This window comes from Sorex araneus, chromosome 8 (assembly GCF_027595985.1).
Source record: "Sorex araneus isolate mSorAra2 chromosome 8, mSorAra2.pri, whole genome shotgun sequence".
Classification (NCBI taxonomy): Eukaryota; Metazoa; Chordata; class Mammalia; order Eulipotyphla; family Soricidae; genus Sorex; species Sorex araneus.
This window is the reverse complement of record NC_073309.1, coordinates 50,026,655-50,052,738: the sequence shown is the minus strand read 5'-3', so window position 1 is coordinate 50,052,738 and position 26,084 is coordinate 50,026,655. Positions and strand designations below refer to the sequence as shown.

At 57.6% G+C, this 26,084-nt stretch overlaps 1 protein-coding gene across 1 annotated transcript in view; it reads right to left on the bottom strand.

Moving 5' to 3' along the window:
• Nucleotides 1-643: 643 nt before the first annotated feature.
• The window catches only part of ARHGAP35 (Rho GTPase activating protein 35), an 87,312-nt gene continuing 61,871 nt past the window's right edge, over nucleotides 644-26,084 (bottom strand). Inside the window, exons 4-7 of the mRNA XM_055146367.1 lie at nucleotides 6,816-6,893; nucleotides 5,980-6,111; nucleotides 3,283-3,388; nucleotides 644-3,213 (exon numbers count right to left, since the gene is read on the bottom strand). Coding sequence (XP_055002342.1) covers nucleotides 2,856-3,213; nucleotides 3,283-3,388; nucleotides 5,980-6,111; nucleotides 6,816-6,893 — 674 coding nt within the window. The 3' untranslated portion in view covers nucleotides 644-2,855. The remainder of the gene's footprint in view (nucleotides 3,214-3,282; nucleotides 3,389-5,979; nucleotides 6,112-6,815; nucleotides 6,894-26,084) is intronic.

Genomic DNA, 26,084 nt, shown 5'->3' with positions numbered 1-26,084 from the left:
AAGGGGTCCCAGTGCCTCCCTGGGTGCCCCCATAGGGCCACCCGCACTCGAGGGTCACTGTGCAGCTTTGCGGGAAGCCCTTGCCTTGGCCCTTGTGTTTTCTTTCTGGTTTTTGCCCTTTTGGGCCACATCTGTCTCTGCACTCGGGGATCACTCCCGGCAGACTCAAGGGGCCGTACGGGGTGCGGGGTCAGCCGTGCACAAGGCAAACACCCTCTCCACTGGACTATGGCTCTCGTCCTCTTGGGTGTGTTGGGCCACAGACTGAGTGGGAGGCAATGTGGGGGCTGGGTGACACTGCTAGGGCCACCCCTGTAGCCCTGAGTCACTCCACTTTGTGCCTGGATTCTCAGGAGACTTGTGCACCGGCCTAGCGGGTCACCCCTCCAGGGGTCAGGGGGCTTCCAGAACTGCACTGTGGGATGCTGGGGGTCAGATTGGGGCTTGAGGCATCCTGGAGCATTGGGATCAAGTTGGCCTGTGGGGCATGTGACAAGGAAGCAACCTGCAAGGGGGGTGGGGGGCTCTTGTAGTCCACATAAGGCAGGCGGGGGCAGGGACGGGGATGGTCCCCACTGTGCTCCTCCTCTGCTGGCAAAGGCCGAGGGAAGCCTGGGATGGGGGGTCTTCACTTCTCCAGGTGTTTTGTACAAGATTGATTTATTAACTATGATACATGTCACATAAGGCCTTCAGTTCTTTACACCGTTCCCATTGAGACAAGTACAATACTTGGTAGCAAATACAAGATTTTCAAAAACAAAACCAAACAGAAACACCTGTGCGAGAAGCCTGGCTTCAGCCCTCCAGCACAACCCCACGACGAGTCCAAAAAAACAAAACAAAAAAACCCAAACAAAAAAGGCTGGAAATGAACTGAACATTCCTAACGCCGGCTCTGCGTCCAGACTCAAACCCCCCAAATACAAAGAAATACTTGTTGTACTTGACAGTTTTCCACTTCTGCGGCCAGCCTACAAAGACCGATCAACCCCATCCGTGTGTGTGTTTGTTCTCAGGAAACTCAAGATATATTATTCAACATATAGAGAGAGCATTTAACAGGTGAAAAATACAAGTACCAGAAAAATAAGCTGGCGGCAGCACTGTTCCGAATTTTCAGACGTTTTATTCCCAGACAATCCCCACATTTCCTTTTCTTAAATGTACACAGGAGACATGATTCTTTTATGCAAACAATAACTTACGCCCTGTCACTGCGACGTGGGACGATGCAGCGGCCGGGGCCCTGGGAGGCAGTAAGTGGAACCCCTGGGGTCCGGCCCGGACGGAGGGTCCTGGTCCCTTCCCAAGCACATGTGCCTGGGGCCTGCAGAGGGCCCACAGCAGCCGGGGTCAGAGGGCATGCTGGGACCAGCAAGGGACCCTCAGGGAGCCTTTTGCCTAGCAGGTGACCCCCAAGTAGTGTGGGCCCCCAGGAGGGCGGGGGGGGGGGCACCTGGCTCCCTCTGCTCTTTGTGTGCTCGTGGGTTTCGTTTCAGGGCTGCTCCCTGCTATTCCCTGCGCCCTCACGACACCCTGTGGAGGACTGACCCTTCGAGCCCCCCCGTGCCAGGCTAGGGCTCTGGCACCCCCTCCCCGGGGAAACCCCCCATTCACCTCCAGGTAGGGGTGGTGGGCCGTCCCGGAGCAGCTCCCAGGGCTGTGTGCGTGCAAGGACAGGGGGTTCCCGTGGACTGACGCCCGCCCCCCGCGGTGATGCCCACGCAGAGTGACCCCTCGCCCGGCTGGCAGGGACAGGCACGGGCATCTGTTCTCTGGCTGTAGGGTGTCCTAGGGCAGAGCAGAGCCAGGCAGCCCCCATGCCAGGCCAGCACGGTGCCAGCAGCAGGAATCTACCCCTGGGGAACCCTGCAGGAGAACGGGGGTGGGGGATGAGAGCCCCATTTTCCAAGCACCTGATGGGCTGCAGGAGAGTCACAGGAGGCTGGGCACCCCCTGCCGGCAGCAGGGCGCAAGTGTGGGGCTGGGGGCTGGGGGCGCAGGGCCACAGGCGCTGCTGCGTAAAGTGCAAAGGGACCCACAGGCCGCGGCCCCGCCCTCTCCGCGGTGCGAGCAGCTTAGGGAGGGGGAAGCTGGGGGGACGCTGGGGAGTCCGGCTGCCCCCACACCTCGGGGCTCCTCTCTTCCCGCCCCCGCTTCAGTGAAGAAAATGGATTCACTCCCACACAGCCAACACTAACCTCACCCCCAGTTCGCCGGGCACCCCCGCACGCCCCTCCCCTCGGTCCCGGGGCGGACCCTGCCTGCAGGGCGCGTGGGCACGCACGCAGCACACACGCAGCAGCAGCAGCAGCAACGTTCGGTAGCTCTGTAGTGAGTGGAAAGCAGGCGCCGGAGCCGGGGTTGGGGGCGGGCAGGCGCCGGCACCCCAGTTTTGCTCTCAGATGCCTGCCCCCCTGCCCCCGTCCCCCAGGTCTGCGGTTCCTTCTTCCGTGGGTCCCGGGAGGGGGGGCTCTTGCTTTCCTTCCAGTGTTCCTGTTGGAGGGGATTGTGTCCCGAAGCCTGGGGAGGGGCTGGGGGCGTGCACTCTTCTGGTCCAGTCCCCCCCACTATCTCCCCCGCCCTCCCCACCGTGCTAGCGCCTTCAGCAGCGTACCTGGGGGGCACGGCGCTGGCTGACTGAGTGTTCCCCGGGAGGGGCCGGCCAGGCTGTGCCCCGGGCGGGGACGGACCCAACAGATGGGGCGTGTTCTCTGGGGGCACTGCGTCCCGGGCTCTGTCCAGCGGGTGGGGAGCGGGGCGCGGGCCCGGGCTGGCCCTTCAGTCCTGCGGGGCGCCCGATCCCGGGGCAGCCCCCCGCCCTACCTAGCCGTGCCCGCCAGTCCCGGGGCTCACAGCGTGTGCTCGGCTTGCAGCTGCGCGGGGAGCAGGGGCTGCAGAGGGGACTGCGGGGTGGGCGGTGGGGACTGGGGTGGGGAGGGCTGGCTGGTGACCGGGGTGGACGTGAGGAAGGGCACGGCGGCGGCTAGGGCCGACGGGGAGCTGGGCGCGGCGCCCGGGGCGTCGCTGATGGGCCGGTTGTAGAAGAAGAAGGGGCACTGCTGGATGAAGAGCTCGATGATTGTCTGGTAGGTGCGCGTGGCCGTCAGCGCGTCCATCGTGCTGAAGTCGGGCCGCATGAGCGTGGGCCAGAAGCAGATGGACAGGTTCTCGCTGGTCATCAGGTTCACCTTGTTGTTGTGGCTGACCCTGGGGGCGACAGGCGCGTCAGCACCCCCATCCTGGGGCGCCCCCACACCCAGCTCGGACCCCACTTACTTGTTGAGGTGCGAGATGACGTACTTGAAGACCTCGTGGTTCTCTCGCGGGAAGCGCCGCAGCACGTCCTTGAGTGCGTGCAGCTTCTGCTCACGGTCGTTGATTTCTGGGGGGAGGGGCACAGGTCACGCCCGGGGGTGAGGCTGCCCTGAGCCACCACCATCAAGGGCACTATTCTAGAGGCTGCCCCTGGGGCTGGGCTCTGCTTCCAGGGCAGATGGTGGACTGTCCTCTCCCCGGACACAGGGGGTCTCCTGAGCCCTGAGAGGGTTGCCCAACCCCCAGCACTGGGACCGGTGCCCCGACAGGCTTGGGATCTTGGGGCAGACAAAAGGACTCCAAGACTTCTTGGGGGACCTGAGGCTCAGTACTGAGCCAGTCCACAGGAGCCCCCAGAAGAACTGGCAGGTACCCCACAACTCCTGGGAAGGGCACCACATAGAAAGGTGCAATTGTGCACCCCCCAGGTGAAAGAGCCGAGAGCCCCCATTCTCACCAGGGGCCACTGCCGGGAGGGTCCCCGCCAGCAGGCAGCTCAGGAAACATCCAGCTGACAAACTAGTGAGTCCTGTGCAGCCACTCGGGCCTCCTCTCTCTTCTGTTTCTGGACCCTCCCCACCCTTGCCGCACAGCTTGTGCACTGACCTCTGAGCAGCCTCTCTGGCCAACTTCCTACCTTGGAACCCAAGATTTATTTCAATTTATTAATTGGGGTTCAGCCCAATGGGCACACACAACCTGTGGCCTGGAGCTCCCAAACCCGGCACTGTTCATCATCAATAAAAAGTTCACTGATGGGGCTGGAGTGACAGGACAAAGGGGAGGGCGCTGGCCTTGCATGAAGTCAACCCGAGGTCAATCCCCAGCATCCCCTATGGCCCCTGGAGCCCACCAGGAGTAATTTCTGAGCGCACAGCCAAGAGAAGCCCCTGAATACTGCTGGGTGTGGCCCAGAAACAAAGCAAAACAAAACAACAAAACAAAAGATGGCTGATACAAGACTCAAAGGAAGGGGGTGCAGGGAGGAGGTGCAGGTGCCTTGCTGGGGTTCAGGACACAGGGTCACTGACTCTTCCTCTAGTTCCTCTAGTTCCTGGTTACCACACTAGTGCTCCTTTCCTTCCCAGGGGAGGTGGCCCCACACTGCTGCAGGGGACACCCCTACCCGGGGCCGTGGGTACCCATCGGACCCCAGTGACCCAGCAGGAGGATGGGCTGGGGGCAACAGAGGTGTCAAGGTGTTCGCCTTGTACACAGCTGACCTGGGCTCCATCCTACCACCCCACAGGGGCCCCTGAGCACTGCTGGTGGGCTTCAAACCAAACCAATGAATAAGGCCAAGGAGCTTGTCACGCGGGCTGCAGAGCAGCTCTGCACACAGGGGCCCTGGGGCCCCCAGATGCCAATGGGCACTGCCCGGGTGGGAGGGGCAGACCAGGGCCTGGTCAGGGCAGCACTGCTGCTCGATCTCCACCCATGCCCGCGGCCCCAACATGGGGCCACCTTCTGCCAGTGACCTTGGCATTTAAACCACATCCAGGCTCTGATCGTACACACACAAAACAGCTCCTGGGGACTAAGTGGAAAGAGGCGGGCAAGGCGCCGTTGCCATGGAAACCCAGTCAGCCTGAACCATGGCTCAAGGCTTGGGGCTCCTCGTCCCGTGGCCCCTCGGCACCAGCCCAGGGTGCGCCTCTCACCCCGTTACTCCCTGCTCGTGAGGGAAGGTGCCACGTCAGCAAGATGCAGCCCCCCTCACCCCCCGCCAGCCCTCAAGACTTGAAGGATCCAGCCAAGGCCGGGTACAGGAAACACAATGGGAAGGGGAAGCGACAAGTCCCCACCCCTGCCAGCCTAGGGCCGAACCGCAGGCGGAAGGAAGCAGGCGGTGGGAAGCAGGCGGTGGGAAAGGCAGCTGACCCCCCTTGGTGCATTTTCCATTCTGGTCCCAGCCCCTCCAGACACAAAGATGCTCCCTCAGCAACTCCCCAAGAAGCAACGGGGTTCTGCGGGTGTGGGACCTGCGGCTGCCTCTAGATGGCGCCAAGCACAGAAAAATGCCACTGGGCTGGGCTCCTGCCTTACCTTCCTCCAACAGGGCGTGCAGAGACAACCCTGCCTGAGACAGCCCCCTGGGCGGTTTCTAGGAGGGCTGGACAGGGCTGGGGCGCCTGCAGCTCCAGTGACCCCAGAGTTCACAGTCCTCCTCCCTGGTGTGGGCCCCAGCCTCTTGGGCACCCCTGCCCCCTGCATCTGCCCCGGTTAGCCCGAGCGTGTGCCGTGCTGCTCAAAGTCCCTCTGGAGCTTGGCAGGCGGGGGGAGATGAGACGAGGGGCTGGGCGCAGACTTCCCACCGCATGGCCACTGCCACTCCTTCCTCTGCACGAGCTGAAGGGGGAGGGCTCCCGAGGGTCAGAGTGGGGGACCGCCGTCAGTGAGGGAGATGGTACCCACGTGGTAAGCTCAGTGATCAGGCCCCTCTGCCAGTGGTTCCCCAGGGGACAGTGGGGCAGATGCAGCCCGTGGCCATCTGGCCAGGGCCACGGCGCCACTCCCCCGCCCCCCCTCCCCCAGCCACATGCTAACACTCTTCAGTGACAGATGGGAGAAGAGGGGTGACAGGCGCAGATCACCCCGATCTCACCCGGAACCCAGCTAAGGGACGCCCCGGGGTCCCTGCCTCCTGGCCCCACTCACTGTGCGCCTCCACCAGGTCGCTCTGCATGCCGTAGGGGACCAAGGGCTCGGGCAGTTCGGAGAAAAAGCTCTTCATGGCACCGGCCACGGTGTTGACAGTGAAGTCCTTCTCGGCCAAGTCCAGGTTGTGGTCTGAAGGGAAGTCGGGGTGGCGGGTGAACACAGATGCAGCCCGGGGGGCAGGGTCCCTGGGAGACACCCAAGGACATCTCCTTCCAAGACCCCGCTCGGGGCAGAGCTGGACACCCCCTCTGGACTCTCTTCACATTGGTGGCCAGCAGGACCCTGGCCTTCCCGGGGAGCAGGCCCGCTGGAGCATGTCCCCCTCGGCCCCTCCCGCCCGGGCGCCCCTGACCTCGGCTCCAGTTTCTGTTTACATACTTCACTGCATTCCTGACTTGTAAGAAATCTGCTACTGAGAAAGAGTCACGCTTCTTGTTGGCGGGGTGCAAACACCCAAGACTCTTTGGTTTTGGTTTTTGTTGCTCAGGGATCATACCAGGGAGCGCTGCAGCCTGAACCGAGGTTGGCTATGTGAGGCCGATGCCTTGGCCCTGGGCTGGCTCTCCCACTACCAACTGGTTCTTGCACATGTGAAACTGGCCCTTCGGTGTGTCATGCTGATCAATCCCACCCACGGAAATGGAGCACATGTGTCTTGTGTGTGTATGCATGGGCGTATGTTCTCTTGAGGTACTCTGGCCGGGCCACATGTGAACTAGACCCAAGTTAAGCCCCTGGCTGGTCCTGAGTGACTGATGCCCGGGAGATGCCAACCCTGGGCCTCGCCTCCCCATGGCAGCTCCAAGGGGCTGGGCCCCCTGTCTTGGCCGTACCTTGGTCGAACTGTCTCTGCAGACTCTCCATCTCCGACTTGTTCCCGCTCACCCGGTAGATGCCTTCAGTGCTCAGTCCTGCGGGGAGAAGAAACACCTGGGGCTCAGGCACTTGAACCCATTTGGGCTCAATTTGCTTTTTTTTTTTTTGCTTGTTTTTGGGTCACACCTGCTGTTGCTCAGGGTTGACTCCTGGCTTTGTGCTCAGGGGATCACTTCTGGAGGTGCTTGGGGGACCATACAGGGTATCAAGGATGGAACCAGGGTTGCTGCATGCAAGGCAAGTGCCCTCCCTACTGGAAATAATGTTGTTTTTTTTTTCTTTTTAGGGTCACACCCGGCGATGCGCAAGGGTTACTCCTGGCTCATGCACTCAGGAATTACTCCTGGTGGTGCTCAGGGGATGATACGGGATGCTGGGAATCGAACCCGGGTCAGCTGCGTGCAAGGCAAACATTCTACCCGCTGTGCTATGTCTCTAGCCCCTGGATATAATGTTTTAACTCTCCTTCCCCACTACCGAAATATGTTGTAAATTTGCTCTGGTCTGCAAACAGTCTTGCTTTATTAGTCCACAGCATACATGCACTACTACTCTGACCCCCAACATCTGAGACCAGTCATTTCTTTACGATGTCTTTTTATTTTTTGCAGATGGGCTGTGGAGAGGGTTGGGACTCATCCCGCAGTGCTCAGGGTTGGGGATGGAACCAGGCTGGCCCCATGAGAGCAAACTACTGTCATACCTGCCCATCTCTACCATCCCACCCTTCCTTCATGTGGTTAGAATAATCTTTCCTATTTCCAGATAAGATGTTTGGTTTCTGGTTTGTTCCCAGGTTTCAGTACCAAAAAAAAAAAAAAGATGTTTGGGGGCCATACCTGACTGACACATGCGACCATGCGGGTTGCCAAGGAGTCACACCTGGCAGCTGTGTGTAAGGCCAGCACCCTGCCCTGCCTACTCTACCATATCGCTCTGGCCCTGTTGTGAGGTTTTTCACATTGAAGGTGGCAATGCTTCCAGAACTTGCTTGGTAAGCGCCCAGGCAAGCAGGACGCCAGAGCCAATCCCCCAGCACCACTGGGCGCTGATAACCCCACTACCGCCCGACCAGGACAGAGGGACTGAGGGACAGGGGCATCTGTGGGAAAGCTGGCTACACCCTGGCTGCCAAACCCACACTGCTCCTCTCAAGATTTGTCTGTGGTACTGCGGATGGAAGCAGGTGGGCAGGGGCGAGCGAGGCCACGGCCCTGCCGTCAATTAACAGGCACCCGCCCGCCCCCAGTGGCCCAGAGCTCTGCCTTCAGTTGCGCTTGGATGGCTGCTGCCTCTGGGGGGCCGTGGCCTGCTGGGGAGAAGTGAAAGCAGCCAGGGTGGCCGGGTGGGGGAGGCTCTGGAATGGGGACACTGAGCCAGCAATTCCAGGGCTTTTAAAAGCTGTTAATGGCACATGGGCCTTTACCCCTGGGGAAAGGGGGTTAACGGCGCAGGCCCCAGGACCCAGGGCTGTGGGGGATGGACACAGCCCAGGGCGGCTCCTCTCTGATGAAGAAAGGGAGGCGCACCTAGGGGGTTCCTGGTCCCCAAACACACAGCTCAGCGGTAGGGGGCCGAGTGTCCAGGCCCTCCAGAAGATTCTGGAAGATGCTGGACATCCATCTAGCAGGCTGGGGTCCTGCTAGGATACCCCTGAGGAATGACACATGACAGTGAACTCCCGGGCTCCTAGAACTCAGGGGAGCTGCAGCGGCAATTGAGCTGCCCACCCCAGAGGTCAGAGGTCAGGGAGGGCCTAGTAATGTCCCTGGTAACAATGAGCAGCTTCAGTAATTAAAAATGGAGTCTTGTCTTCTTCTGTTTTGGGGTGGGGGGGTGTGTTTCCCGAGCTATTATGCTGGGGGCCTTGATCTTGCCTAGGGGGCAGGGGGGTTCCCGGGAGGCCAATGTGGTGCCAGGGGACAATGGATTCTTTGCCTCGTGGCTTTCTTAAACTGGCCTCAGACATGTTTCAACTTCCTCCCTGGTTTGCAGCCCTGGTAGCAGCTCATGCGCCGACTCATGACTCAGCGGCCTCTTGGCAGGCTGGGATGTGCCAGCAGGCACCACCTTCTTCGACAGGGTGGCTGGAATGGTGACCATTTTCTGGACACTCAGAGAAAGAGCAGGAGTGGAACAATTCCTGAGCAATGCAGGGAGCATAGCCCGGAACGGCCTGGGGCCATCTGCCACCCTGTCCCACACCTGCCCACGCCCAGGGCAGAGAACAAGGCACCAAGGCGCCCTCCTCTCCCCTCCCCCACCAGCGGGAGTGGGCGCCTGCCAAGACCTCACCCCTGGAGCGAGTGTTCCCCGACATAGGCGCATTTGTAAGTGCAAGGCCAGCTCCAGCACCAATTAATCATCAACTTAGTATTTCCTGTAAGCGGCCCGCATGTTTATTTTACAAAATCCCATTTTAAAATAGCAGGGCCACCGCTCTGCCCCGCGCCAGGCGTCGCTTCGGAAATGCATCATTTGCTCAGGCCAGTTACCATTTGTCACAACTACTCGTTAAGATGTCGATGAAAACAAAACCCAGCGCTGACAGCAGAGGCAAGACCGCAGAGGCAGCGCCCGGGGAGTTGGAGGCCAGAAACGTGGGAGTCCAAGGGGCATTTGAGCCTCAGAACACCCCACCCCAACATAACCTGGTTCACAAGCAGCATCTCCCAAGAGGGAGCCCCGAAATCTGCCTGAGAACCTCCCCTTAATCCCCGAAGCCCCTGGACTTAGGAGAGATCTCAAGAGATCTGCTGAGCAGTAGCCTTGGCTAGCAGTCTCTCTTCTTATTTTTTGGCCACATCCAGTGATGCTCAGGGGTTACTCCCGTAGGTGCTTGGGAGACCACATGGAACGCCATGCATGGAATCCAGGTTAGGTGCATGCAAACTGAGGCCCCCCCTACCCCTGCACTATTTCTCCAGCTCCAGCCTTTTTTTTCCTTCCTTTAAAAACAAACATAAGCAAACCAATGGGGCTGGAAAGATAGTACAGTGGAGTTCTTGGGCCCACCCCTAGGATCCAACAAGTTTCGAAAGTATCTTTCAGGTTTCAAGTTATTCTCTGGGAACAGAGCAAAAGGCCGTTTCAGAACGGCCAAAGCGACAAACAGCAGAACAATGCTGGACCCTTCGAGTCGTCTTCCTTGGGCAGTCTGAGATAGGTGCACCATGGCAGGGGACAGAAAATGCAGAAGCAAGTGACTATCCTCTCAGCGTGAGAAGCAGCCAGGCCATGGCAGCCATTCTCGGGGATGGGCCCCCTCGGCCGCCCCTCTTCCGCTGTAGTCATGTCTAGGGGGTACCCCCAGGGCAAGGGTTAGGGCACCAGGCTCCATCCCCGGCACCCCACATGTTTCCTGAAGCCCCATCAGGAGGTGATTCTTGAGCACAGAGCTAGGAGTCAGCCCTGAGCATTGCTGGGGGTGACCCTCAAACCAAACCACCTGACACGGGAGGCTCACTATGCGTGGACGCAGACTCCTAAGCATGCCTGGGCCATGCTCCAGGTGCTTCTCCCCAAGCTCTCATGGCACTACAGACTCCAGTTCCCAGGTGGGGATGCTGAGATTAAGGGGCGAGCCTCGGGCAGACATACAGCAGAGCGGGGGAGCCGCCCCCTCCAAGCCCCACCCGGCCGCCCCTGCCTCTGTCCTACCGAGCCCTAATCCACTGGACCGCCAACTGCGCAAGCTTTGGCTGGTTCCAGGGTGCCCCTGTGGCAGGTACAGGCCTCACTTCCTCCTGCTGCCTCTGGGCGGGGTCATGGCTAAGTGGCACCCGGCAGGCTGGCAATAAGAGGTCTCTGCCTGGGTGGGACCTCCTGGGCCCAACCACCAAAACCCCTCATGTTTCCTTCTGAATGACCGGTCAATACTTCCTGATGGACAACATGAACCAATCAGCTCCAGACTTTCCATGTTTGGTGATGGTCACTCGGGACAAAATGGTGGGTGGGCGCGGCTGTGGCTGAGGGGGTCTGCCCATGAAAGGTAGGCAGGCACCTCATTTTCAGGGTCAGAGGGGCTGCAGACCAAGGGGACAGACCCCAGGCCCATGCCGTCTTGGCACCTGGAGCAGGAGGAGGTGCATGGCGCAGCCCTCGGATTGTTCTGCTCGTTACACCCCTACAAGCCCTGACAGCGGCTCTCCCCGTGGGCAGGGTCTGTTCGAAGGCCCGGCCGCAACAAGCCCGTCTGCAGAGACACTGCCTGAGACATGCACAGGGACAAGTGGGGACATGAGGCTCCTCCCCCCCAGAATGGGGCCACTCTCCTCAGCACCCCCCAGGACCCTCCCTGAGCCGGGCCCCTGTGGCCCCAGGCTGGCTACTCCTTCCGGTGCCCAGAGTCAAGCCTTGGAAAGTGGGGACCTGCTCTGCAGCAGTCCCCTGGTCTCCCCCCACTCCGCAGGAGCTGGTGTCTCTTTGTTCGATGTCAATTTAGGCCCATCTCTGGCTGTGTCAGACCCCACCCGCTGCTGTCTGGGGGGAGCAACTCACACCAAGTCTGGGTGTCATATGGCTCTCGCATCTGGCTGGTCCCGGGTCTGCTGCCATCAGCTGTGAGAGAGGTCTGGACCCCGCTGCGCCCTGACTGTCGGGTGGCGGGGAGCCTGGCGGATGGTTCCACACTGGCCCAGGGATACACAGGCGGCTGGGGGTGAGCAGACTGTGCCCCGCAGAGCAGCCAGGCGCCTGCCCAGCCGGAGCAGCTGTGGGAGTTTCCTGCCAACCCAACAGGGCCCAGGGCGGCCCTGGGTGCTCAAGTGTGACTTGGTGAGCTCATGCCTGCAGGCCAGCAGTCTGGGTTGACGGCTGTGACTGGGGGCGGCTCAAAGGCTCCACAAAGAGAGAACCCAACCCTACCCCGCCTACACACTATGCAGACTACCCTACCTACACACACACACACACACACACACGCGCGCGCGCGCGCGAGCGCACATGCAGGTACGGAGGTCTTGCTTGTCTTCTACAGCTAGTGGGTACCCCAGGCTGACGACCCCACGGCCCCTGCACGAGACCTGGGTTTCACTGCCCCCCACCCCCATCGTAGCCTGTGTCATGCCCGAACACAACGCAGAAGAACAGAGGTGGCAGAGGCAGGGATGCACAATGTCTGGCGGACTCTGGTCTTACCCTGGCGCTACCGTGCATCTAAGGGGTCCCGGGCCTCCAGAGCATTGCTCAGGACCTCCTCCACCCAGACAGGAAAATAAGCGCCCAAACCACCATGGCAGCAAAAGCAAATGGGGGCTGGCCCGGGGTCTGAGCATGCCACCAGCACTAAAAGGATGTGCCCCTCCCCAGAAGCTGGATCTGTACTGACCAATGACTGGGCAGCTCGCCCCCGAGACACACTGGTGCCGCCCAGTTTCACCCAGCTGCGGGGAGTGGGGCTCGATGACTGCGGGCAAACGTCTTCACTGTGGGAGCCAAGCCAGCACGTAAGCCCCAAGTTCCATCCCTGCACTGAGTGGCCCCTCCCCAGCCCTCCAAAACAACATCCCGACTCCTACACGCCAGGGTCTTGAGGTGAAAAAGGGCCATAAAGCAGAGCGCCTGTCCCCATTCCACTAAGTCCCTGCTGTCACAGTGCTAGGCTCTAGACTTGGGCCGGGGGAAGCCCCAGCAGCCCCTCTGCACCGCGGGTGACCCCAGTGGGAAGGACAGGGATGACGCCCAGCTCAGGCAGGCAACCTGGGCCTCCTCCTCGGCCCCCGAGGCGCCCCAAGCTGGAGCACACGCCTGGCATCTGGGCGCACGGGAGGCACGTCCGGCCTGAGTCCTGTGGCCGAGGGCAGGCGTGAGGGGAGGGCCGTGCCAGGCAGACCTGGCGGAACTGTGGCGGGATCTGGCCTTCCACTCAGACTATTTCTGTCTTGGATGCCAGGGCAGGATCATGCTGAGAAATGACTTCTCCTTGGCTGCTGCGCCCTGCAGGCAGCTTGCCAGGCCTGCTGTTCCGATCCGGGCATGGGGCCGGGGGGAACCCGCCAGCAATGCCGAGTCACAGCCACTGCTTATCTGCAGAGGCAGGAGTGAGCCGACTGCCTGCCCTGAGTGAGCAGAGTGAGCGACGGACACATGCGCTCGCGTGCGTGTAGGTGCAGAGGGCTGGAAACGGGCCCACAGGAGGAAGTCTGAAGCCGTGGGGGATGCTTTGCCTTAAGACGATGTGGGTTACAGAAAAGCAACTTGCTAGTAAACCCAGACATGCAGGGGAAGGGTGAGATTTAAATAACGCGGAGCCCCTATAAAAACCACAGCCGAGGAAACCGCACACCTCCTATTTTAGCCCTTTATCATCAATTCAAAGCAGTATAAATATGGCAATTAGGCACATAAAGCCTAGTTGGTGAGCCCGAGCCATAACAGTACCTATTAAATGGTTGGTGCGACAGGAGGGACGGTTGGGGCTGGAATGAAGCCACCGTCTCTCAGAGCCACCGTCAGGGCGCTCCTGCAGCATGGGAGAGTGGTGATGGCTGGGCAGCTCTCCCCAGGGAGCCAGGGCAAAGTGGAGAGCGTGGACAGGGTGTGCAAACAGGCTTTTGGAAGCTGCTTCTTCCCAGGGGGCAGGGACCTGAGGAAGGTTCCAAATGGTCCAGAAGGCTGCTGGCAGGTCCCCGAGACCCCGGGACTGGCTTCCCTATGTGAGGAAAGACAAGAACTACAAACTCCGCAGAGCAGTGTCCCACACCCCTCATCCCTGCCCCCTGTCCAGTGGGGGAGCTTCCTACCAACGCCCTACCCTCAGTCTGTACTGCTTGTGGGCATTCATTATTACTCTGCTATACTTTATTTAAAAAAGAAAAAAAAATTGGGGGGGGGGTGGGGAAGTGTCACAGTAGCAATGCTTAAGGCTTACTCCTGGATCTGCACTCAGTTAATTACTCCTGATGGTGCTCAGAGGAACACAAGGGATGCCAGGGATTGAACCTGGAGTCAGCTTCATGCGAGGCAAGGCCCTCCCGTTGTTCTATGGCTCCGACCCCAGCTATGCTTCTATATACCCGCCCGGGGAGACCATTCTAGGTCTGTCCCTCTCCAGAGCCATCCGTACGGCAGCAACCTGCACAACTCTCTTTGCTGACGGCAGAGGAGTCCATCGCATACATGCACCACAGTTCCGAGTGCTTCTTAGTTATTTTTCTTATTATCATCACCATTTTTTACTTCCACCCAGAGGTGCTCAGGGCCTACTCCCAGACTGGGGCTCGGGGGTTGCTACTCGTAGTGCCAGAAACTGGACCTGGGTCTCCTGCATGCAAAGGCATTTCTCAGCCCATGGAGCTCTCTGCACTGCCCCCTTTACCCCCTACAGAGCCACATCCAGTAAGGCTGGGGGTCAGGCTCAGCCCGAGCTAGGTCTGCCAAACTGCTGCTCAGTCACCTGCAGGTACAGCTGCACTGGTCAGACCCAGCACACATGGCCTTGGGGTATGAGGAGCTTCTTGATGCTGAGCGCCTTGCAGAACAGAGAGAGAGAGGGATTGGGGGACTGCCCACAGTCCGTCCCCTGCCCTGTGTGTCTGTCCCACTGGTCACCTGCAGTACAAACAAGTGACGTGTGGGAAGGGTCTGGGAGCCCCACCTGACTGTCCCCATCTTTGTCCCTGGAGCCTCAGTGAGGGCCATCTGAAGGCACAGCCTATAAGTGGCAGGGGTGAGACTAAGTCGGGGAGCTGGTGCCAGAGAGCTGGAGACCCTCAATTCCAACAGTGCTTGCGTAGGGCCAAGTCCAAGGTCTTCTGGCTGGGGCCTTCTGACATCCACATCCCCTTATTTAGGCTTTGAGCTCCCCCCAGCAGAAAGATGAACCAGCCAGGACTAGAATGATCTCCATGAGTCCCAGACCCCCCACCTGATTGGGGTGGGTATCCTGCCTGGGGGTACAGATGCCTGCAGGGATGCCGCCCGCACCTGTCAGAAGGCAGAGACCAGTCATGGTGGAGGCTTGCTTAGGCCCAGGACAGCATTTCCGGGGACCCTGAACAACGTGGGAGCCACGGACAGCTGCAAGGAATCAGCCTGAGGACCCGCCTGGCCTCTGTCCTCCTGCTCCCTCCCTTCAAGGCAGCCCTGCAGCTTGCTTGTGGCGTTGGGGGGCAGCCATGGAATGACCCCAATCAGCAGCACTTTCCCGCTTGAGGGGCTGCCAGTTCCAGCCATCGTGAGTCTGTGTGAGAAGGGAACGAGGTCATGGGGAGTGTTAGAAGCCGAGAGGAGGCCCCATGCACGCTCCATGACCGAACAGGACGACACTGGGCACTGCTGCAGTGGCAGAGCCACTCCTGGCGCAGGGCCAGGCTGCTCACCCTCACCGTGTCAGGTATCCTGAGGACGAGGGTGTGCTGGCATCCCAGCCAGTGGGGGTCACGGCAGGTGTGTGGAACCTTCCTCACACTGACAACTGCCTGTCCCCACTAGTGACCCCTTTAGCTGTGCCCACTCCTGACTTAACGGCTTGTCAGTCTGGTGTGTTGGAGCTCAGGGCTCACTCATGGCAGCCCCCCACCCCACACTGACACAGAGAATTCTGCTCCTACGCAGAACCTTTTGTGACTACCTGGCTAAAGTCTGCAGCGATGCTCCAGTGCCCACGGCTCCCCTGCCAGCTGAAAAGGACTCCTGAGGCGGGGCAGGGGGGTGTGGTTCTCGAATGTCCACCTGGATACTCACAGTTAAAAGGCCCCAGCCCTGCCCGTCCCTCACGGAACAGTCTACTGGGGAAGGTCAGTCTGAGCCTAGCGTGTGACCTTCCCAGAGGGCGAGCAAGCACAGACACTGGGATGGGGGGGGGGGGGGGCGGCAGGGGCTATCTGAAAACGGTGTTGCAGTCAGGGTGCAGGGAGGCAGGGTCAGGCAGCAGCTCCTGCCTATGTGTTCGTCAGAAGGGGAATGCCAAGAGCTGAGACTGTTCCTGGAGCAGCAGGGCACCTGCAGCAGTGACGGGCCCCAGGGGAGGCCTCCGTGGCTGGCACCTCTTCTCTCTGCTGCAGACTGGCCCTGCACTCAGCAAGAAGTCCCACTAACCCAGTGTTTGTCCTCCGTGTCCTCATGCAAACGCTGAAACTCCACAGCACACAAGCCCACATTCCTCACTAGGGAGATTCTGCCTTGTCCTTGATTAGAAACTCCACCTCCTCATCCCAGCACAGACCCTAGACCTGATGTGGACCAAGTTGGCTTGGGGGGATCCCCTCTCTCTTGCCCTCACTGCTTCCCCTACCCCTCGGCCCCGTTGGCACTAGGCACAGCCACCCTCAGCTCAGAGATCTCTGCCACCACCTTGTATCCACTGGGCTGCATGTGAGCAAGCATGTGCAAGAGCATGTGCGCGCATGTGTACACACAGACACACCCACGCATGCATGCATGCATGCATGTACATACACACACTCTCTCTCTCTTCCCCCCCTCCTTTTTTTGGGTCATACCTGGTGATACTCAGGGGTTACTCCTGGCTCTGCACTCAAGAATGACTCCTGGAGGTTATCAGGGGTGGTACGACATGGGATGCCAGGGACTGAACCCAGGTTGGCTAACTGCCTTACTATTGCTTCACTACCCTCTTTCATGACGATACAGAAACTGCACCACAACTAACTCTCTCTCTCTCTCTCTCTCTCTCTCTCTCTCTCTCTCTCTCTCTCATGACAGTGCAGAAACTGCATCGCTGACATTACACTAATTGTCAAGTTCTGGGGAACAGACAAAGGCCTCGATTATATGCAAAAGAGAGAAGGATAAACCAGATTCCCAGGATCTTGGACGGAAAGACTATATTTTTACAAAGATGTTCAACCATATTTTAGCATAAACCAACTAGCAAACCAATGAAGTCATTTAAAGGCATGACATGTTGTTAAACAATCACCAGTTCTGGGGCCAGGGAGGGTACTTGCCTTGTAGGGTTCGATCCCCAGTACTCCTCATGGTACCCTAGGCCCCACCAGGAGTGATCCCCGGGAACAAAGCCAGGAGTAAGCCCTGAATATCACCAGGTGGGCTCCCGAACAAAACAAAAACAAAGCAAAATCTGTTCAATGCACACAAATCTTAGAAAAGGCCCTAATTTCAGGGCTTAGCTGATGAGTCATGTCTCAGGGAAGGCGTCATGTGCGTGCTGAGGCCCGAATGTCTGCTGTAGGGACAGCAGTGGGCAGCGACCCCTGACAGGAGCTCTTGTCATAAAGCACAGAAGCAGGTGACCTTCCTGCTTCTCCCTGGTTTTTGAGGGCAAATCTGCGACCTCTCTTTTCCGAGAACAAGCTCTGTGGGGCTGGAGATAAGCCAAGAGCAGGTGGTCGGTGGTATGGGATGGCAAGCTCCCTCGGGGAGCCCAGGAGGTCGGTCTGCAACCCTGCTACTGCCCCGAGTCCAGGGCTCTCTGGCACAGTCAGGATGGATGGACAGACGGACACCCTACCCACTGTGAGTGGCTCATCATGGCTAACCCCTGGCCCCACAGAGGTCCCCAGAGCCGGGCCTGCACCTTTAGAGGGAAACGCCCCCAAGCAAAGGGAACCTGGACACGAGAACCTTCCCTCCAGTCCCTGAGCTGGTCCCTCCTTCCTGATCTGCGCAGGCCCAGTCGAGGCAGCACGGGGAGATCATAGAGGGAGATGGAGCGGTGGGCACACAGGTGCAGTGTCAGCTCTGAGCTCAGATGCAGGCACCAGCCGCCCCTGCCAGTGTGGGACAAAGTGTGGGGGTCCCCCCAGCTGAGGCCTCTGCTAGAAACCCAGAAGCTCCACGTGCCACCCCAGCTGGCTCCCCAGCCTTCCGAGAGCCTGCAGAAGCCTCTCGGTAAGACACTAGCATGGTCACAGCCTCCCGAGTGCCAGCCACGGTCAACTAGCCTTGGTGAGCAGCATCAGCACCATGGCTCCAGGCGGGGGCTTCCACTGTGACCACCCCAGCAGCAGAAGCCCCCAGCCACGCCCACTGCCCTGGGCCTGAGGTCACAGGAAGTCATCCCCACTGTCCCACTATACAGGAACAGGCCACCAGGTATGTCTTCTGTTTCTTGTTCTTTTTTTTTCGGGGTGGGGGTCATCCTTGGTGGTGCTCAGGGGTAGTTACTCCTGGCTCTGAAGTCAGGAATCAGTCCTGGCTGTGTGAGCAAGTGCTGCACTCCCGCTCTGCCTCTCCACGCACGTCTTCGTGAAGTTGGGGACACACAAGCATCAAGATACAGATGAATGTGATCATGAGCTTGAGCTGAATCTGCAAGTCATCGGTGAAGCTGCTTTTGGGAAAATGATTTCATTCCCCTTATTGTAAAGGGGAAAACAGTTGTCTCTGCCACCTCCCAGGGCTGTGTGGGGATGACGAAGATCCTCGGACAGAGAGCAGGTGCGTGGGGAAGGTGCAGGCCTTGTACACAGCCAAGCCAGACTCGAACCCCAGCACCATAGGTGCCCCCTCCCCAAGCTCTGCTTATGTGACCCCTGAGTTCAGAGGCAAGAATTAGCCCTGAGCACCTCCAGCCAGCTCAGCTCAGAACACCCTCCACTGCAAGACAGACATCCCTGTACTCGGCCGGTGCTAGAAGGGGCAGCAGAGGCCTCATCCTCATACCCGCATTCCCACTTCCGACAATGACGAGAAGAGGCGGAACGGGAAGAAAGGCCCTCAAAAGAGCCCTTCCAGGGGACTCCTGGCTGAGGACGATGCAGAGCAGAAGCCAAGACAAGGATCCGGTGGGAGACACAATTCTTGGATCTTGGTCTCACCTGACTGTCCAACTAAAACAAAAACCAAAACTTCTGAGCTGAGGAAATGCTAAATAATGGAGGTTGCAGTGAGACAGGAGGATGAAAGAATGAAAACCCAGGAAATCCTCAAGTGTGACAGAAGGAAGCCATGGGGTGTGTGGGGTCTCGGTTGTCAGCCACTTGTGCTCTCACTCCTGTGGGCTACATGGCCCCGGGACCCGCAGGTCGCTTAGCAGGTACACACATGCATACACAAATGCATGTGTGCACTAGGTCACACACACACAGGCCTCAGACCTGTACATACACTCGCACATATGCAGGAAGAACAAAACTGTAAAGAAAAGGGGCCAGAAAGATAGTACAGCAGGGAAGGTGGAAGGATGTTAACCTTGCATGTGGCAGACCCGGGTTCAATCTCTGGCATCCCACATGGTCCCCCAAGCACTGCCTGGAGTTATTCCTGAGTGCAGAGCCAGGGGTGACCCCTGAACATCACCAGATGTGGCCCCCAAACAAATGAAAACCAAACTGTGAATAAGATCCCAAGGGACAGAAAGAGTAGGCAGAGAGAAGAAAGCAAAGGGATGATGGCTGGGATCGCAGGCAGGCACGGGAAGGGCCTACAGAAACTGAATGGGCCCTGTAGCCCAAACAGGCCACCGCTGCAGAGCAGGAAGCACCCCCTCTCAGCAACCCTGAACCCACTCCCTGAAAACATTGAGCCACTTTTTTGGGGGTGGGGGGAAGAGAGGGTTGAGGCCACATCTGGTGATACTCAGGGGTTACTCCTTGCTCTGTGCTCAGGGATCACTCCTGGGAAGACTAAGGGGACCACATGTGGCACAGGGATTAAAGTAGGGCTTGGCTGCATGCAAGGCAAGAACCTTATTACACTGCTGTGATACGCTTCCAACCCTAAGCTAAAGCTATTCTCCAACGACAAATAACAACTTCCAGCCCACAGTAGGAAGCAAGTTCTTGTGAGCAGGCAAAAAATAAGCACTCAGAAATTACTCCTATGGGATGTCGGAGATTGAACCCGGGTCAGCTGCATGGAAGGAAAACACCCTACCCACTGTACTATCCCTTCAGTCCTCCAAAGTGCATTTCTTAAGCATGCTGTAAGTATTGCTTTAAATTAGGGTGGTGCTTAGTTTTAAGTGGCAAAATAAAAGACTTTACTACCCACGGGTCTCTGGAGAGCATTGTACAAAAGCAAGCCAGAGTACGAGAAGCAGAAACATCCCGTCTGTGACAAAACTAGAGACATCTGTGACCCTGCACCCCAAGAGCGAGAAGCACTCAGTGCTGTCTGGGTCAAACAGGAGCGTGGGAAGGTGAGGGTGAGTAGGCCGGGGTCACAGCTGTCAGGCTAAGTGAGTCCATTTCTAAACCATCACTGCTGCACCAGTCCAGGCAGAGCTGCAAAGCTGGCTCTGTGCAGGGGCTCGGGCAACCGTCTGCATAGGTCACACCCATGGGAGGGGGGTCCTGGAGAGAGAAGGCCTGGGCATCCTGCTGCCAGCCACAGTGCCCAGGGCAAGCCAGGCGAGGAAAGAAGTTGCCACATCCAGCAAGTGACAGTCTCCAAAGAACCAACACCCTGCAAGTTTAAAAATGGTTCAGTACAAGACGTTGGGGAAGATCATAAGCAAAAACAGTTAAAGGAAAACCCAACCATAAAGATCACTCATCCAGAAAGATTGGCTTCAGGAAGGTATCTTCTGATGAACTGAAAGACCAATGCAGAGGGGATAAATGCCAAGTGAACAGTGGGGCTTCCAATGAAGCTGAGCGACTGTGTGGAGCAGACACAGGCATTTAGAAAAGGTCGGGGACAATCAAAGGGGAATGACACCAGGGAGAGCTCAGAGAAGAAGAAAAATTAATACCTGCTCATACCAGAAATGTGAAACATGGAAAAGAGACATCTGGGAACCCAGGCAGGCACGGGAAAGGCCCACAGAAGCCAACCGGGACCTACAGGCTAAACAGGCCACTGACGCAGAGCAGGAAGCATCAGCTCTGTCTGGCCCGAAAGACCCTTCTAGGGGCTGGAGAGGGGAGATGGGGAGGAGGATGCTGACCTTGCATGTAGTCAACCCAGGTCTGATCCCCAGCATGCTGAGGATTCCTCGAGCACCACCAGGAGTCACTCCTGAGCACAGAGCCAGGAGTAAGTCAGGGGATAGCAGGCTGGGTGTGGCCCCCAAACTTAAAAGTCAAGTGGTTCTTCCAAAGTGTCTACAAAATCACAGTAATTACAGCTACGTGGGTGGGAGCTGGGGTCCTGAGCTGGACAAACGAGAAGAGAGGGTGCAGAAAGCCCCCCTAGTCCCTCTCCTTACACAGGAAGTCCGTGCACATTCCAGTTTTCAATCAAGTGACAGGAAGACAGATCGTGCAATAAAAACACGTCACAACTGAAATAATGTTCTCCCCTTCAAAAAAATAAATCTTAGATAAAAATATAACCATTAAATACTAGGAGGAAAAAAACTATGCTGGACTTTCAAAAATTATCTGGGAGTGGGGCAACCCTTTCTAATCTATCAAGGACCCAGGAGCCAGAAGAAACAATGGGAAACCAAATTCAACTGCAAAACTGAACAAGATGGAAGAAAGGGGGAATCAAAGGCAAAGAAAAGATCTGGCAGGGGCTGGAGCAATAGCACAGTGGGTAGGGTGTTTGCCTTGCACGCAGCCGACCCGGGTTCAATTCCCAGCACCCCATAGGGTCCTCTGAGCACCACCAGGAGTGATTCCTGAGTGCAGAGCCAGGAGTAATCCCTGAGCATCACCGGGTGTGACCCAAAAAAGAAAAAAACAAAAACAAAAACAAACCACGAGATCTGGCAGCTGGAGACTTGCGTCAGGCTGTGGCTCCCATGGTCCTGGTAGGCACCTGTCTGCCTGTCTACCTTCTCAGACCAGCTCGCCACCCTGGTGCGGGTGATAGGCCGTGTTGTCTCTCAGGCCAGGACGCAGTTACTCTCCTCGAATCGATGACCTTGGGACAGGGAGATGGCTCAGGGCTCAAGGCACATGCCCGGGAGGCACAAGGACTCCACTCAATCCCCGGCACAGTGCACCCCACTGCCAGGTTCTAGGAGTGACCTGTCCAGCTAGACGGACCAAGTGTGCTGGGAGTGGCCCTGTGCCTCCTAAGCAATGTCTGGGGGGGTCTGAAGAAAATAATCAAAATGAATGTCTTTGTGCCAGCAGCAAAGCTGGGGATCATCTCTCCTTCCCCCCATCTCTTCCCCCCCTTTCCTTGGTTTTGGGGCCATACCAAGAGGGCTCAGGGCTTATTCCTGGCTCTGCATGGGACACCCTATGCAGTGCTGAGGATGGAACTGGGGTCCACTGCATTCAAGGCAAATCTCAACCCTACAACTCTCTCTGGACTCCACATGTCTGTCTCTCTGTAGATCAGCACCCGGCAGGGGACGTGGCTCAGCCCTGCTCCCACTTGTGGGCCTCCTGATCACTGCCCTGCCCTGTCTTGCATCGAGACTGTCACAGAAGGCCATCCACGTGTGCAGCAGATCAGGACAAATGTTGAACATTGGGGGCCTGCATCGACCACCTGCTGCCTCACCAAAATGCGGCCCCTGCCCAGCCTCTGACCTGTGGAGCGACCAGGAGAGCCCAGGGGATGACCTATCACACACCACAGGTCTGATGGTCTGAATCCCACTTTCATTTTATAATTTCTGGGGGCCACATCTGGCTCTGCACTCAGGGATCACTCCTGGTGGTGCTCAGGGGACCAGTACAGGATGCTGGGGATGGAACCTGGGTCAGTCATGTACAAGGCAAGCGCCTGTCCCGCTGTCTTATAGCTTTGGCCCCTGAATCACACAGCGCAGACAGCAGCAGGGAGAGGTTCTGGGTGGCTCTGTGTCCTGTTCTTGCCCTTCAGTGAACTGGGGGATGAGCCTCATGGCTTATTCTCACCTTCTGTTCCCCCTTTCAACAACATATGCAATTTCCATTCTGTCAAAGAGACAACCATTTGGGGGCTGGGAGAGATAGTATAGGGGGTATAGCACTTGCTTTCTACGGACCTAGGCTCAAAACGGTGTCCTTTTTTTTTGTTTTTTTTTGTTTTGGTTTTGTGGGTCACACCCGGCGATGCACAGGGGTTATTCCTGGCTCATGTACTCAGGAATTACTCCTGGCGGTGCTCGGGGGACCATATGGGATGCTGGGATTTGAACCCGGGTCGGCTGCGTGCAAGGCAAATGCCCTACCCGCTGTGCTATTGCTCCAGCCCCCTCAAAAGGATGTCTTGAGCCTGCCATGAGTAAGCCCTGAGCACATCTGGGTGTGACTCACAAAAACTGCCCCCCAAAACCAAGAATCACTGTACTGAGCTCACTTCAGGGGGGTAATCTTATCTTAGTTTCCCCATCGAGTCCTAGGGCTCTTAAAATAACAACACATAAGCTATGGTTCTCGAGGGTCCAAAGACTTAGGAATTGATGCCCATTTGGTTTTGGTCATGGCTGAGATGCCTGTGCCCCCCAAAGTTCTAGGGGAATGGGTTCTCGACTTACACAGGCCAGCCAGGACGCCAAGTGCCTCTGTACAGATTAAACAGCCACAGAACCCCTCTCCCTGCCATAGCCCAAAAGCTGGCCGCGGACATCCACAAAAGAAGAAAAGAGTTTTCTGTTGTGGCTTTGAGGCCCGCCCTCCACAAAACCAGAAAACAAAACAGAAATCCTGTAGATAGTGCCAGCTTTCGGGCGCCCCTCAACCACAAACACAAGAGATCTGGTTTCCACTGACCTGTGGCGCATGTGAAACAAGAAATTGTGTGTTTTTAAAGAAAGCTCTTGGTAGGCCACCTGACTCAAACTGCCCCAATGTCCCCGCCAAGACTGAGTGAGAGAGAACGGAGACTGGGGCGCGATCATGCCCCATCTCTATTGGAGAAAGTGGCATTCAACTACCCCACCGAGAGCCCTAGCATCTTACATTTCAAACTCACCAACCACCCAGGAGACAGCCTGTGGCCACACAAAGGTGTAAGCTGAGACCCGGGCCTGGGGCCTCAAGGTCGCCCGGCTCCTTTGGCGGCTGCTCCTGCTGCCTTTGACCTCATTTCCTGGCCACTCCCGCCGACCCAGTTGCTGTACCCTGCAAGGACGCTCCCTGGGCTGCCCCCTGGAAGGGGCCTCCACCTCACAGGCCCCAAGTTCAGGTGCCTGTGTTTACCCTCCCTGCAGCGCCCCCTCTCCTGGACAGTATCGGCCTTGAGCGGCTCCCATCCCAGCAGGCCAGGGACCCCCGCCCTGGACCCCACTCAAGTCTGATCCAAGGGGAAATAGGGCTGCTAGGCAGGCAGGCCAGGGAGCATGCCTGGTGCCCACCCATCTGCTCCATCCGGTCTAAAAGCTGGACGAACCATGTCATCTGGTGGATTAGATAGAGATGAGGGACCTCGGACAGATGGCAAGATGGGGAACATTCACAGCCCCTGGAGTCGGACCTGTCCCCCATGGCTGCCAGAATGGCTGTCCTGAGTGCTCCTGTGGGAATTTTGCGGGTTTCTCGTTGGTAATGGCACAGCCCCCTTGTCTTCTCCATCTGACATGCTCTCCCCTCTGCATACCCCATCATTCTCGCATCCACTCAGGGTCTGAAGCTATGACCACTCACCCCTACATCGCTTAGACAGTACCAGTCACTGTCAGGGTCCTTGCCAGCTTGCACGAATGCTAAGGGCAAGGAATCTGCACACACCCCCTTTTTTTTGCCCACCAGATCTTTTTTCTGAGATGTTGTATTTTTTTGGTGACATGTAACCCAACGGTGCTCAGGGGCCATTCCTGGCTCCGTGCTCAGGAGACTGTATATGGTACTGGGGATTCGAACCACGGCTGCAGCTGTGTGGAAGGTAAGTGCCTTCCCTGGGCACTGCCTCTGCAGACCCTCGCCAGCACCCCAAAGGTGCATGGTGTGGCACATGACTCAGCAGTGACGTCCATGTGCAGTAGGGCTGAAAAGGCAGCACCCTCCTGGGGCTGGGCGCCGGACACAAACCGAGAGATAACGAAGGAAATGCACAAAGGGCTGCTTCTATGAAGAAGGGCTGGTGAGGAGGAGGTGCGGCGCCCCAAGGGGCAGGGCCGAGATTTTAAATCAAATGTACCTGGTTCCAAAGTCCTTGTGTGACCTCTGCCAGCCAGCCCATTTCTGGGCCCTTGGGAACTCAGAAAGGGGAATGAGTCACTAGCTTTTCTCCCTGGCAGAGAGAGACCCAGGCAGAGCTCTGAAGGTCAAGTGTCCCTGGACAGGGACTGGACAAAGTCTGGTTCACAGGGCACGGCAGGCTTGAAGGCTCAGATGATAACACCAATATGGCAACAAAAATTCATTGATTCTGCACAACCTTTAGGAGACATTACTCCATGGGAAGTGAGCCAGCAGGGGCGGGGCCACCAAAATATAAACCTCACACATGCACACACATGCTCCCGGTCCCTATGGGTCCCTGGCTTCTTCCATTGCGGCCCAGTTCGAATCACACGCTGAATGCTCCCTTGCACTGTGATGGCTGCTGATGGCCTCCCAGAGGGCATTTTCCTCAAGACACTACTCTCACTGGGCGTGTCATTCACCTGACCAATGAGGAGCATCGGGAAGCAGCCCCCAGCCTTGGCACAGAGCAGATCTGCGGGTCCACAGCTCAGAGCCTCCCCTCCATGTCCTGTCCCCCCACTCCCTTCACCCTCCCGACTCACCACGGGTCTCCAAGATCAAGGCTTTCATTCTGGTGTTACTGGTTATTGTGAGGTGATGGTGTCAGGAGCAACCCCATCCTGTCATCCCGCCGTCCACCACCAACCACAGAGGATGAACCGTGCCACAGGGTATCCGGAGAACTCAAGACTCACCCCACCCACTGCACCCATATATGAGAATGATCCAGCTGCTGCTAGAACATGAAGGACAATGCTGTGTACCCCACAACTCTCATAAGAACCCCTCAGAAAACAGGACACATGGGGGCTGGAGTGACAGCACAGCGGGTAGGGTGTTTGTATTGCACGCAGCCGACCCAGGTTCGATTCCATATGGTTCCCCGAGCACCACCCAGAGTAATTCCTGAACAACCTCTGTGCATTGCCCGGTGTGACCCAAAAATGCAAAATAAATAAATAAACAAACAAATAAATAAAAAGCACTGCAGCACTGTCATCCTGTTGTTCATCGATCTGCTTGAGTGGGTACCAGTAACGTCTCCATTGTTGAGACTTGTTACTGTTTTTGGCATATCGAATACACCACAGGGAGCTTGCCAGGCTCTGCCGTGCAGGCGGGATACTTTCAGTAGCTTGCCAGGTTCTCTGAGAGGGACGGAGGAATCAAACCCAGGTCAGCCGCATGCAAGGCAAATGCCCTACCCGCTATGCTATTGCTCCAGCCCCACACCCCCCAAAAAAAAGAAAACAGGGCACACATGACATAAAACACAAAGCC